Below are 13,601 nucleotides of genomic sequence, written 5' to 3' on the forward strand. Positions count from 1 at the left end.
CTCCTGTGATGGCACCCACCTGTCACTTAAAGCGGCACATCCTTAATTATGGAGAACTTTAAGCCTTAATATAACTTTAATGGGTGAGTTATAAAACAATTCAACCCCCGTACAGTTGTCCTGAAGGGTGAACTAAGCTATAGAAAACAAAACCATCTTTGTGGCCAGGCTGTAAAACATGTTGATTTCTGCTGTAAAGTTTTTTACTAGCATGTCCTTAGGGGATTGACTGGCTTTTGGAGACAGCCTCAAGAGACCATTCAAGGAAGTTTTTGGCACTTCTGTGTCAGCTTAATTTTTCAGCACTGGAGGTTGCTTCTTGATAAAAACACAGGTTTGAATGATTAAGTCCACTTAAAGGAGAAATTTAAAGGGTTCAAGAGCCTTGGTCTAAGCAAACAGAGATACCAGAAGCAAAAAATAAATTGTGTTTTCCTCTTTAACGGGGCTTTAAGACGCCACAGGCTGTGTCCTTCATCCCTTTTTCGTTTGGGATAAACAAAGAACAGAACAGAGATTTTGAGCCTTGGATTGACTGGGGAAGCTGGGCAGCACAGCAGCAGGAGGCTTCTGAATAGGGACTTCCTGCTTAGGTCGCGTCTTGCATCTCAAATCAGTGTGACTGGATCTGCCTCTAGCTGGTTTTACAGCCTTCACTCGCTGGGGTCATCAACTGTCCTAGATAGATGACCACAGAAGATCATGGAAGTAAAAGTAAACAAAAGCTGACATCTACTCTGTTTTCAAATCACACAAGCCAAATATTTGTTCCTGTCTTCTTGGAAAGTCTTTGTGCTGTCTGGTTGGCGTACAGATTTCCTCGGCAGCACTCAGGGAGCAGTCCCTCCTTCCCCGAGGCAGGGTTGAGTTGGCCAACCAACGGGATTACCATGGCGTGTTACTGTCTGTCAATGTCCCAGACGCAGTCTAACCAGGATTGGGGCTCTTTCGCGGTTTTCACAGCTCTCCAGCATCTGGAGGTCATCTGGTAAGAGGAAAAAATGAATCTACAGGTTTGGCTCCTGATTGGGCTTTTCAGTACTGGCACCGGGCTGCGTAACACATGGCAGCCTGCTGCCTGTGAGGGCTGCATAAGAATGATAGTTGAGTGGTCCAAATCAAGCCAAAATGTACAACAGATTTCACTGCACTTATCTCAAATGACTCAAGATGAGGGAGGAATTTAGGAGTCAGGAAGGTTGATCTCAGAGTGTCTCTCAGAATCTGTGTTATTCTGAGAGACCATTGTAAAGGACTCTGAGGACATTTTTTACAAGTGGGTTACAATCGGTGAAAGTAAAACCCCTGTAAAAAATAATGTGCATATTGTATAAACAGCTTGCAGCACACCTTATCACCAGAACTCTGCCTCAATGAGGTTCTCATCAAAAGGATGATTTTACAGATCTCTATTAAAGTTTGACAATCAATTTAACAATATACACCTCTTTTAAAGATAAAGGTTGACCTCATCAGGGTTTGTCCTCGCAAAATTGACTCATCTCAAGCCAATCTAGCACTCTGAGGCTGAATAGTGCTTAGCTGTGTCCCTGCACACCATTACCCCTCTCTTCACTCCATTCACTCTGAGTCAGAGAAGAGAAAATGACCGAGTGCTATAACCAAGGCGCCGATATCTGCTGCTCTGTCTGTGCCCTGTGTGCACACTGCTAGGCCACTTTAAAGAGAGCAGTGGGCTACGGTGCTGATCTTGCACAATAGACTACCTGCTCGGACATCTTGGACAAGTGCTGCACTACTCTAGTAATAGAAGGGACGGTCTCTAAATTGCATTTTAGTCAGTGTAAACATCAATTTGTTTCTGAACAAAGACCAATGCTCTGTTGATTTTGCACAGCCAAAATTAGCCGCACAACAACCTAGCTCTGAATAACAATCATTCTGAAAACAGGAGCATGTGCTATTAGTTTGTCTTGAGCCTTCCATTCCTGATCTTTTGTCAGGGCACTACTGTTCAGTTAAAGGGCCTTTCTCCACTTTAATGGAGGAAAATCAGCCACATATATCACATATCACACACACATATCAGCGCATTAACATTCCTGTTAATTTCCTTGCACATTGCAGTATGAGCGTAATGGCATTTATAGGGCATACTTTCTCAATAATTCTCAATCTCTTGTAAGATGAGAATTATTTCTTGAAAACAGAATTATACTGCTCTAACTCACTTAAGATTGTGTTCAAGATTTACACAAGCTATACACTGTACAAAGCATCACATACCAGCCTCTTGTAATAAATCAGAAGAATCTTGAACCACCAATACCCACTAACATCTGGCTTTTGTCTTTAGTGGGAAAGGTTACAATTTGCATTAATTTCCAGGACAAATGACTCTGCAGTAGGCACAGGTATTTATTGGCTCCGGATCCAATCGGCAGTGATGGAAATATGACACCTAGATGGACACGCTAATTCTTTTCCAGCACGATGCTATGACACCCGCCACCTCCATTTGTAACTTCTGTCATCTCGACCACAAATTCCGTCTGTCTCGACCCAAGCAGCGCTCAGACATCTTTCCAAAATAGTCTGGACGGAGTTTGAAAGAGAGACTTTTACTGTTTAGGGACTGTTCGTTATTTATTACAGGGGCCACTGGAGGAGTTTTGTGACCTTCAGTCAAAATAGACATGACCCTTCCCTCGCCAGTAATAATTTTTCTATGACCCTCCAAAACAATTTGGAAAAAAGCCATGACCCTCCCCCAACAATTTATCAATAGCTTCTGCACTGGTTTGCGCTTGGCAAAGATATACAGATTACCATTGTGTTTTTTACAGCAATGACCTACGTGATTAAACCTCTGCATTCTCATCTGACGCATCCCACTCCTCTGTTATGGTGTGGTGGCCATTTCAGTAGATTTGTAGAACGTTGTTGTGGAAACACAATAAGCATGGAAACTAAATGCCCACTTCCTGCATTACTGCATTATTTCAAATACTAAGTTACTCCTCTAGTAAACTAGTATTCACATGAAATAAAACAATAAAACATTGAGACAATTCAGCAAAGCACTCTGCTTAACATTCAACACACAAACTGGTTGCTATGGACTCGTCACTAGGCTTCCTCCACTTCGCCGTTTAAACAAAGTGGAATAAACGTAAGTCCAAAACTACACAAAACCTGCAATCAATTAGTAAGCTGACATCAAATGTGGCATTTAGGAAACCTTTATTGCAACCTTGGCACGGTAAGATGTCCAGACTAGCAACATTAATTTTCGTTTTTTAGGTCAGCCAGGAAATGTTTATTTTTTTTTACTAAAGCAGTATATGAAATCAGATTTATTACCTACCACCATTTAGTTGTTTTGTGTTATTTAGCTAAGATATTTATAAAATATCTGGTCATGCCAGGTGTAATTATTCCACTAATTCCACTAAAAACATTTGGATGACCCTCCCCTCAACAAAGAATAAAAAGACATGACCCTCCCCTATTTTCCTCTGGTGGTCCATTCCATAAATACCGAACGGTTCCTTACTAACCCTGTTTTAAGACGCATTCATGACATTGAACATGATACACTAGAAAACAGACAGGCATACTCGTCTACTGGCAATGGGAGAGGAGTCTATCGCCTATTTTTAGCTGGTGCACACTACACGTTTAAAAAACCTGCATATACACCCTAATTTTGATGGAAAAAGGGTAGAACTCAGATCACATGTGATGCATTTTAAAAAGTTTGTGGGTGACGTATATTTCTCACTTGATAAGCATCACAGGTGTATAAGCAACAAAGGTGCTTCATGCTAGGTAAGAGGACCATTTACTTTGCTCCTGTCACAACTGCACACTGTTGCTTGGCAACAATTACACAACCATTTCATCAAGAGTAAAATGCCATACTTCTTTTTAAAATGAATCACTCTTTCCTCCAGAGGAAGCACATTCATAGAGATACAGATTGTAAAGTTGGTAGTGTTCTTAGGTGTCATTAGTTCTGAATATGCACGGTGTGTAGGACTCAACTGCATTATACAGGTCTCAAATGAAAGCACTGCAAAACTTGAAAACGAAAACATACACCCCTATTATTATTATTACCAATTTTTATGGTAGAGATTTAACCATTGAAATGACACTAATTAAAATATTTAATGAGGAAAGTGATTAACTGTTTCCCACTCAACACAAAACCAAAGTACGCTTCAGAGCTTGCTTTCTACATTGCCTAAGACGGATAAATTATGCTTTGTTTGCATTGCTAATTCAACATAAGCCAAGATTAGTAGAAGCAGTTTAAAAAACAGAAAATTACAACCTTTGCATAGTAACAGAGGAACTCTGCAACAATCATCTTTCTGCACAATAATGTGTCACAAAACCAACACATGAAATGATGATTATGATAAACCATTTTCTTATTACCAAATATGGGGAAGATAATTGAAAAATTCCAAGTGGAAAGGGAATATTAAAGAGATATTTCTGTGTATATTCCACAACTGGGACTAATTCAGAAGCAGAAGTGCCTGAAGGGCCAGTCTGTCTCTAACAAAATTGGTTTTAGCAAAGCAGAATGTACGAGCACAGAGAGTGAGGCCAATAGCTGCCTCTTGCCTCCATGGAAATCAGCAGCAGAGGTTTCCTAGCTGAAACTGGATCTTGACTGTGGAGTGAAATATGCTCATGATCACAGTCTTAAGGCTACTCGTAAGGTCCTCTAGTGCCTTCAGGCAGGCTTAGAAAATGAGCCCTCTGTTGTTACCAACAGTGAGATTTTAGCCGTTGCTAATAAAATTGGACTGCGTTTCCCCGTGGCTGTGTGTTTGTGCACTTGCCACATGGATGGATGAAAGCTGTCATGCCAATAAAACACCCCACCACTATTTGAACAATTGTGAATCATAAATTTAAGAGAGAGGTGGCCCTCCACTTTTTAGTATAAATTTAATCAACGGCTGAGGCTCTGACGCTTTCAGGTGTCATGTTTGACAAATACCTCCAATAAGCTGGTGTCTTAAGTGCTGTCAGAGCCGTCTGAAACATGACTAAAGTTCTTTGCATACCAAGTCAAATTTTATCATCTAGTATTTCAAAGCAGCACTCGTGCCTCTGATTTAATCTACAGTTGTATTTAAATTGAAGAGTATTACACTTGAACATGAACAATTCATACAATCATGTAAAAAAAAAAAAGAAACTTATATATATATATATATATATATATATATATATATATATATATATATATATATATTATAAGTTATTCTTGGACATCATGAACACTTGCTTGCCAAAGCGTCATTATTTATTCATTTAGGGACCTGCATTTTCACTACTTTCTCATAGTAAAACCACACTTCAGCACACACACACACACACACACACACACACACACACACACACACACACACACACCCACACACACACACCACAACAAAACCACTCACTCATCTCTCACACTCATGTCAAGGTTGATCTGAGTCACAAGTCCCACGTTCATCCCAATTATCACTTTGATTTGGGAGTTGATAGGTGGTGATATTGGCGGCTTGGGAAGGATGCACCCATCCCTCTCCTCTCTCTTTCACTCTTTCAATTCCTCTTTCGTTCCGTGTTGGCTTTCTTTCTTTCTTTTTCTTGTTTTTACATACCTCCTTTTCTACACATTTTCTTGTTGGGTTTCCTGGCACATTCCTTGGATATTCTTTTGACTGTAAAATGAATGGAAAAACTACAAAATAACAGAGAGCTCTGGGAAAAGATTGCACGTGACATGCAACAACTCAGACTGAGTCAGATCCCCATCTTCACCCTCTTTCCCTCCACCTCCTCCTCCCCCCTTCCCGGTTATCATCATCATCATCAACAACAAGAACAACAGAGGACCTGTTGAGAAAGTAACTGGGGTGTCGCTGCAGAAATATTCCAAAATGGTGGAATGAATTTGCTGCATTCTGGGACACAGGAAGCCCATATTCACATGCAGTTCTATTTAAGACCCATTACAGCCACACAGCAGGCAGATAGGCTAGATTTTCTGAAGTTTTGCAGTTCACATTGTAATCTGAAAAGTGAAAGTATTATTTGACATTGCCCATTTGATTAGCAGAGCACTTAACATTTCAAGCCCATTAATTGTCCTGTGTGGGTCTCCTTCAAGTGGTGAAATAATGGGGGCTATTTAAAAGTCAACATCTAGAAATCTAAAACTTGTGAGACTTTTAGTCATGGTGGAGCCCAATCTATGTTTACCTTTTGCACAGAACCTGCTCTTGCTTTTAGCTTTGTGCAAGGACAAACAGGATAAAGCAAGGAGAGTAAAGGGTCTTACATAGGTCAGGCTGATGCCACAGGCCTCTCATGTACCAGACCGAATATTTCACCAACCCTACTGTAGCAGATCATTCACTTATGAGGCAGGCTACTAACTAATGGCTAATATCCCCAGAACAGTCAAGACAGTGAAGGTAAGAAGGTGCACCAGGTATTTCCAATCTGCTTCTTGTATGATTAGATTTTTCTTTTTTTTTTCTTATTCATATCAATAAGTCATTTAGTCATCAAAAGAGGAACCTCTAACAGTGGCATGGAAGGGGAGAGTTGATGAAAAGACTAAATGAAAGATCAAGTCAAGATGGGAGGTTGAGATGATGGACACAGACACAGCATGCGCCAGACAACAGGTCATGCTCCGCGCAAAGTACAGAGGTGACACAACATTTGAGAGGAAAGACAGAGCGGGAAGGAGGCAGAGACAGAATAGTAGGAGGAAAGGTTTGGTTTCATCCTGTTTACTCGACGCACTCACCATCCTCAGTTGGAACATAGATGTTTAGATAAAGACAATCCTCGTGTTGATCCTGTATGTATGTAGTAACTATATCCAGGTTGAAGGTGAACCATATAGGCATCATGATCTCTGGCACAGCGTTGTGAATATTTTGGGGGCAGACAGGAGCAAAGTGAGTGGCGTTCTTGATCCCTGACCAGGAGGAAGGAGGCTCAGGGGGCATGAAGCGTTTTTCTCCAACTGGGGAGGCGGCATACGGAACCCCCAGATACTGGTCCACCGGCCCCAGAATCTCACTAGGCAGGGGCACCCTCACCCCTCGGAGTTTCCCATACTGCGTGTTCACAGTGGGGTGGTAGTTCTGACCTCTCACGGCCACGAAGCACCAACAAAAACTGACCACCCACAAGGAGACGTTGAAATTGAAAGTGCAACTGTGGGCACCGTGCGAGTTCTGCGAGGGGAGACGACTTCTCCTTGGAGAAAACCACATGGTCCTTGTGAGCGAGTGCAAATGCAAGTGACCAACATACAAGCCGGGGAACCCCCCACAGCAAAAACTTCCCACTCAGCCCTGCAGTCCAGCCACCTGAGGGACAGTCATCAGCTGTGATACTGGAGCCCGCCGGCTTACAGACGAGGAGAAACAGTCACAGTTGCGCAGCTCCTCTCCGCAGCGAGGTCCTTATTCACCGTCCTCTCTCCGTTTGTCAGATCTTCTATCCCGTACTGCAAGGGAAGACGACAGGAAAATTAATGACATTTCCTTGACAGCCCACCAGTTTGCTCTCATTTTTAGTCAAGTCATTTTTATTGACTTGTGGAGTCCCTTTCTGGTATGACATAAAACAGATCACATAAAGATGACAGAGCTCTCAGTGCTATCATCAATCCACATAATCAAGAACCTGCCTTTGACTTGGATATTACAATTAACTGCTGGGCAACTTTTCAAGATGTGCCTAATAATGCTAATATAACAAGTGAAATGCGAAAGGTATCAACTGTCAGTAGATAATTATTCTCTACTTCAAAGGCCAACGTTTCCATTAATAGTTAAATGATAGGTTAAATGCCAGGTGCCCACATAAACACTGATGCAGTTTTTGCTTGTTGTCACAATTCATACTGATTAAAAGATCCCCTCATATGCTTCAAATGGAAGTGATGGGGCACAAAATCCACAGTCCTTGGGCTGTGAAAAAAACACTTGTATATGTTTATCTAAAGCTAATATGAGGCTTTTGCAGTCTGATTGAGTCCAATCAAGTGGGTATGGTCAAAAGTTACAGTCTTTTTAGTTTCACTTTTAATAGACAGTGGTTCATTGTTATGCTGCAGTGGAAGTGAAGGATTGTAACAAAAAGAGGGATTTTTGTACTAAAAGGCTGACTTTGGAAGATACCCCCTTGATTTGACTAATTGCGAGTGCAGAACCTTCATATCAGCTTCAGGTAAACTTTGAAATGTATATGCAGAGAAAGGATCTGTGGATTTGTCCCCCCATTATTTCAATTGAAAACCTAAAACCCAACAGTAGTCATACACAGGCACATAATATAAAAAATGTCATGCATGGTAACTCCCTTCGGAACAGACATGAAGAAGGTTAGAATTTAAATTTCATCTTCCTTGAAAAGTGATCTCTTTTCAGGATGTAGCTACAGGCAGTACAGGTACCTCCAGTGACAGCGCTGTAAATGCTAATCAACAGTCCCATAGTGATCCAAGGGTGCCAGTGACAACAACTTCTCACACTGCCTGATCAATTTTCAATTTCTGTGGCTTAGGGTCCCCTACTGCCTTGTGCGCCTACTTCAGTATTCGCTCTAATAACAATGGAGAAGAAAAGCCAGCATTTAGAGGAGGATATTGCATTCCAAAATGACTGTGTAAATGATTTATAATGTATCAGCAGCCACCGGAGGGCCACTAACCACTGAGAAAAAGCAATCCTGACGTTCCTGGAGGTGCTGTTATCGCTAGGCAGCTTTCCCATTTGCTGCAGACGTGTATCAACGGGAAGCTTGCCGGTGGTAGTAGTACATGGAAACCCTCACATACACTACATCTTGTAAATACTGAGCTCTCTTTCACTCATACTTGTGCAAATGAAATGTGTGTGGTGGACAATTCTGCTTTGAGACTCCAGCACAGTGAGCACCTGCTAAATGATAATACATGAAAAGCCATCCATATCCAATCTAGGGACTAAAAGCCATGTATTGCTGTGCGCCAAGGGCTGGCAAAGGCTTCGAAATGCCGAAAAGTCACACTGACAAGTCCCTCCCTGCTCACTAGGATCCCTGTAGTATGAGCCGAAAAACCTAGCAGATGTTAATGCCGTCGTAGTTCAAAGACTATATGAACTATATTGTTAAAAGTTCATTCCTGTTTAGTTTTTATACAAGACAAGACCATAGCATCGACCAGTGCTACATACAGTACCACAACATTAATAACCCAAGCTAGAGTGAAACCTAGATGGACCTTTATAATAATACACACAGCTCAACAAGAAAACACCTACAAACACCACATACAGTTGCCGGTTTATTAACTACACCTAGCTAAACCTAATTCTGTTTAATATAGGCTAACAGCCATGCATTAAATGTTTTAGAGAGGTATTGATTAAACTTTATGGTCATTTTAGAGGCTGTAGTTTGTTGTGCTGTTGAATTATTTTACGTTATACTGAGAAGTAGTTCTAATATTTCGCCCACCCCATTGACATCCACTCCATTTCTATAAATAGAAATGTTGTCCAACCTATTTTTGGTATATCAGTAAAACTGATAAGCCTAAAATGTTGTTATGTACAGGTACAGTATGTGGCTAATGGGGGTGGAAGCTAATGATTACAGTCTGAAAACAATCTGAATCTTAAATGAATTTACTTTTGGGGCACCCTGGTAGCTCACCTGGTTGATCATGCGCGCCATGTACCGATGCTCAGTTGCTACCGCAGCGGCCTGGTTCAATTCCAACCCGCAGCCCTTTGCTGCATGTTGACCCCCCTCTCTCTCTCCCACTTTTCTGTCTTTAGCTGTCCTAGGCAAGGCAAAAAGCCCCAATATATATATATATATATATGGCAATGGCGGCAGAAACAAAGTTAAAATACCGATGGCTATAACATAAACCTAAGGCATTGTTACATAAGCTGAGAGAGTCCTTTGTTTCTATGTTCAGTAACATTGAGGATATAGTTTAAAAATGTTTTTTAAGAGAACACAGAATGGGGGAAAACACTTCTGGAACCAGAAAATTAAAGTACCATGAAAAAGCACCTAATGATTTATGCCTACATGTCTGATCCATAGGGCTGGGTACCGATTTCAATACTTTTTAGGCACTGACCGAATTGCCTCTAAAGTATTGAGAATTGAAAAAAAAAGCCTCATCATCAATACCCAATTTACAATACCTAAGGAGTAAATCTCATCAGCGCCAGTGAGCCAATAAGCACCCAGCATGCTTCTACCAAGATCTAATCATGTTTGGGATTGGCTGTCTAACGTTACAGGTCGTGGAGGCACACAGAGACAGGGCTCACGTAGTAGGAGCTGAAAAATAAATTGAAAGATTTGTGCTGTAATATGTAATGTTATCATTTATTTTTGTTTAATAAAATTGGTATTGAAAAAAGTATAGTTTAGGAACCGGTATCAAAGTCAAGGTATTGGTATAGACATTTTTTTAACAATACCCAGCCCTACTGAACCATCTGCAAAAACTGTTTCAACGTGAATTTAAACTAATCACATTTATGATCCATTAAGAGAGTTCCACATACTGATTCACTAAACAGAGAAAGATGTCTGCCCGAAAGGAAGTTTTCAAAAGGGCTCCTTATTATTCCCCACAGATACAACATTTTGAATTTCAAGTTGAACTGAGGCCATTTATGTTTAGATCTGTGCACACAGCAGCAGAATAAGTGTGATAACACTAATTCTTGCCGAGATAAAATACATCAGGTCAAACTTTGTAATCAGGACATAGCAAGGACATAGGACAGTGTGATGGAGTGTGTGTGTTTAGAGGACACACAGCACAGAGGACTTCATCAGTCTCCCCTCCAACAGCATCTCAGAGGTCCTCTCTGCTTTGATCTCTCTACCTGCTGAAGCACTGCCAAGGGAGGAACAGAGAGAGAGAGAGAGAGAGAGAGAGAGAGAGAGAAAGACTGCATGAGTTCTCCCTCATCATCCCAGAAATATTGATCGTCTCATCACCGTGGCCTTGCAGCCCATAATAAATACAACTGGGGTGATGGAGGCGGGGGGAGGGGAGGAGGAGGAGGAAGAGGAGAGAGGGGTGCTGTGCTGAGTCTAAGGGACATTATTAGCCCTTAATGCAAGACGGCACTTCACCAGGTACAAGCCGTTAAACACCACCCTCCCCAATTCTCCGGTCCCAGATTAATAGGACATGTTGAATTCTGCCAGTCCAATCCCTATTCATCAATATTCAAAAGCACCCCAACAGTACAACATGGGAGTTGTCCCCATACAGATCCCATATTTAGAAAAAAGTATATAGACTTTATTCCTCTTTATTTTGGTCCGAGCCCACAGCCATGTACGCTTACTGTAGAAGACCCTTTGTTCTCCTACACCGGAGAGATCTCGGCATCGCAATAAAAGTCTGAGCACAGAGCCAAATGTACTCCTACGCCCCGACATCCCTTAGAGAGAGGCTGAATGGACTCCGTTAAAAAAGGAACCAATAACAGTTCTGAGTAGATAGAGTTTCTGACTCTCCCTACTCTGTTATTATAGTAGCTACACTGCAACAATGGTATTCACAAAGCTGCATTAGTCCTCTGGAACATCTAACTTTAAATGAAGTGAGCCGTCCCGACCTGAGCGAGTGTAATCACTGATTACAAATGCTTCTGGTGCTGTTACATTATAACAAAGGCTGAGAGTGCCATTATAGAAACGATAAGAGACAGGCAACGAGACAGGAAGCAGAAGACAGAAACCTATGTACCCGGGCGGTTACCTCAGCTGAACTCATTAAAATGTGAGAGGCAACGGCAAAAAACTTAATTTAGTGTCTTCACCTTCCATTTGTGCTCCAGAAAGATACCAATCTACATCAGTGCGAAGGCTCAGCTTATGATAGGATTGCTCTCTGGCCTCTGCGTGTCAATAATGTGGAAAACAAATCTATAAATTGTCTGCTTACACGTGTTTATTTCACATAAGCAAACATGGATTTCAACACAGCAAAATCAATAATGAATGTACACACATACTGCACGTCTGTAATGCACGCTCTGTATATAAGCTCCAGGGCTTGACGAACAACAGCCCACCATATTAAATCGAGGAGATTGGCATGTTTCAAAAACAACATAAAAAAAATGTCAAAACTAAACTGCGGCTTCATAAGGCTCCTGCTGGGAACCAGTACATATATTACGGTGAGGGATGAGGGCCCACTCTTCGTTTCCTTTGCTTTTTTTCGTCAGATACAGAGCCTGTGCAGTCATTATTACTTAGGAGATTTGGCATTAAATCAAGGACAAAGACGCAGCACATTCAGACTGCTAATCACCGCAGTGATGCTGACATATTTCTAAAGAGCAAAAGGGAGATGGTGAGGAATGACGGTGCTGCTGCTGTGGCCGCCTACTAAGCCATGTGTCTCCACCCCATCTCCTGGCTGCTGGATAAATGCTGCTGTGAGTATCATTACCAGCCAAACGGCCAAAGAAACATGGAGAGGTGAGCTTGGCAGGCCAAATAAAGACAGATTCCAGGTGAGTACATGTTGAGATGAACACTGTGGCTGCGGAGCAAATAAATAATGGCCATTCTGTTAACTGCTGACGGTGCTTGAAACAACTGTTTGCTCTTTGTGACTAAAATGATAGGGACAGATTTGAGCTAGAAGTAAGCTGCAAATGGATGCAGTGGGCCCATCCCGACATCTATATTGCTTCTTTTTCTCTTGACTGGGTGTGCATGCTTCTGAGTGTCTGATGCAGTTAAGGCAGTAATACGATATGTGAAACAATGTGTGGGGGTATAGGGATATTAATCAAGCAAACTGACTCAATTAGATGGAAAAGGACTGGGGAGCTTACATTTAAAAATAAAACGTATAAATAAAGAAATTTCCCCAACAGTTCATCATCCTAACTCCTATTGATCCACTGCAGAGTCCCACTAGACACTCCTACTGAAAAATACTCAAAGTAGCTAATCACTCAAGTAGTAGCCCACAGGGATTCTTTGAGAAACCGCAGGGGCAAGTATTGGGTCTGTCTCTAATCTAGTCGTATGTAAACACATCAAGGCTTTACACGTGGCATACTCATTATCCACCCTCCCACGAATGCCGTTTGCAGGGTAGGATCTGTTCTCTTGACAAAGTGTTTTGAATGCAATTTCTATCACCCTGCCAACACAGCTCCAAAGTGCTGCTAACGAATGAGCACAAGTCAAGGGATGGCCTCTGTTGTGTCTGCAGAAATAACCATACCACTGACCATAAAGAAGGAAAGTCTATGTTAAATAGGGCAATTTTGTTTATTATAGTAAACATATGGCCCTATCTTGCACCCGGCGCAGCGCAGCGCAAAGCCCGACGCAAGTGTCTTTGCTAGTTTAATTTTCCCGTCCAGCGTCCACGTCATTTACATAGCAAATGCACCTGCGTCCATCTTTGCGCCCATGGGTGTGCTGGTCTTACAGGGAGGTGTGTTCAGGTGCATTCTTGGCGTATTGCTATCTTGAGGCAGCGGGAAGTGATCGCGCCATTGACCAACAAAAACCTGGTCTAAAGTCAATAGCGCAGCATTTCATTG

The 13,601-nt window shown here is 41.8% G+C and overlaps 1 protein-coding gene across 2 annotated transcripts in view; it reads right to left on the reverse strand.

Annotated features, from left to right (window-relative positions):
• Positions 1-13,601, reverse strand: part of nlgn3a (neuroligin 3a) — a 129,415-nt gene that overhangs the window by 96,489 nt on the left and 19,325 nt on the right. Inside the window, exons 2-3 of one of the 2 annotated variants that reach the window (XM_028589084.1) lie at positions 6,794-7,504; positions 5,637-5,696 (exon numbers count right to left, since the gene is read on the reverse strand). In XM_028589084.1, the coding sequence (XP_028444885.1) occupies positions 5,637-5,696; positions 6,794-7,268 (535 nt within the window). In that variant the 5' untranslated portion in view covers positions 7,269-7,504. The remainder of the gene's footprint in view (positions 1-5,636; positions 5,697-6,793; positions 7,505-13,601) is intronic. The other variant, XM_028589082.1, reaches the window with a different exon arrangement.

Source organism: Perca flavescens, chromosome 10, assembly GCF_004354835.1.
Source record: "Perca flavescens isolate YP-PL-M2 chromosome 10, PFLA_1.0, whole genome shotgun sequence".
NCBI classification, from domain to species: domain Eukaryota; kingdom Metazoa; phylum Chordata; class Actinopteri; order Perciformes; family Percidae; genus Perca; species Perca flavescens.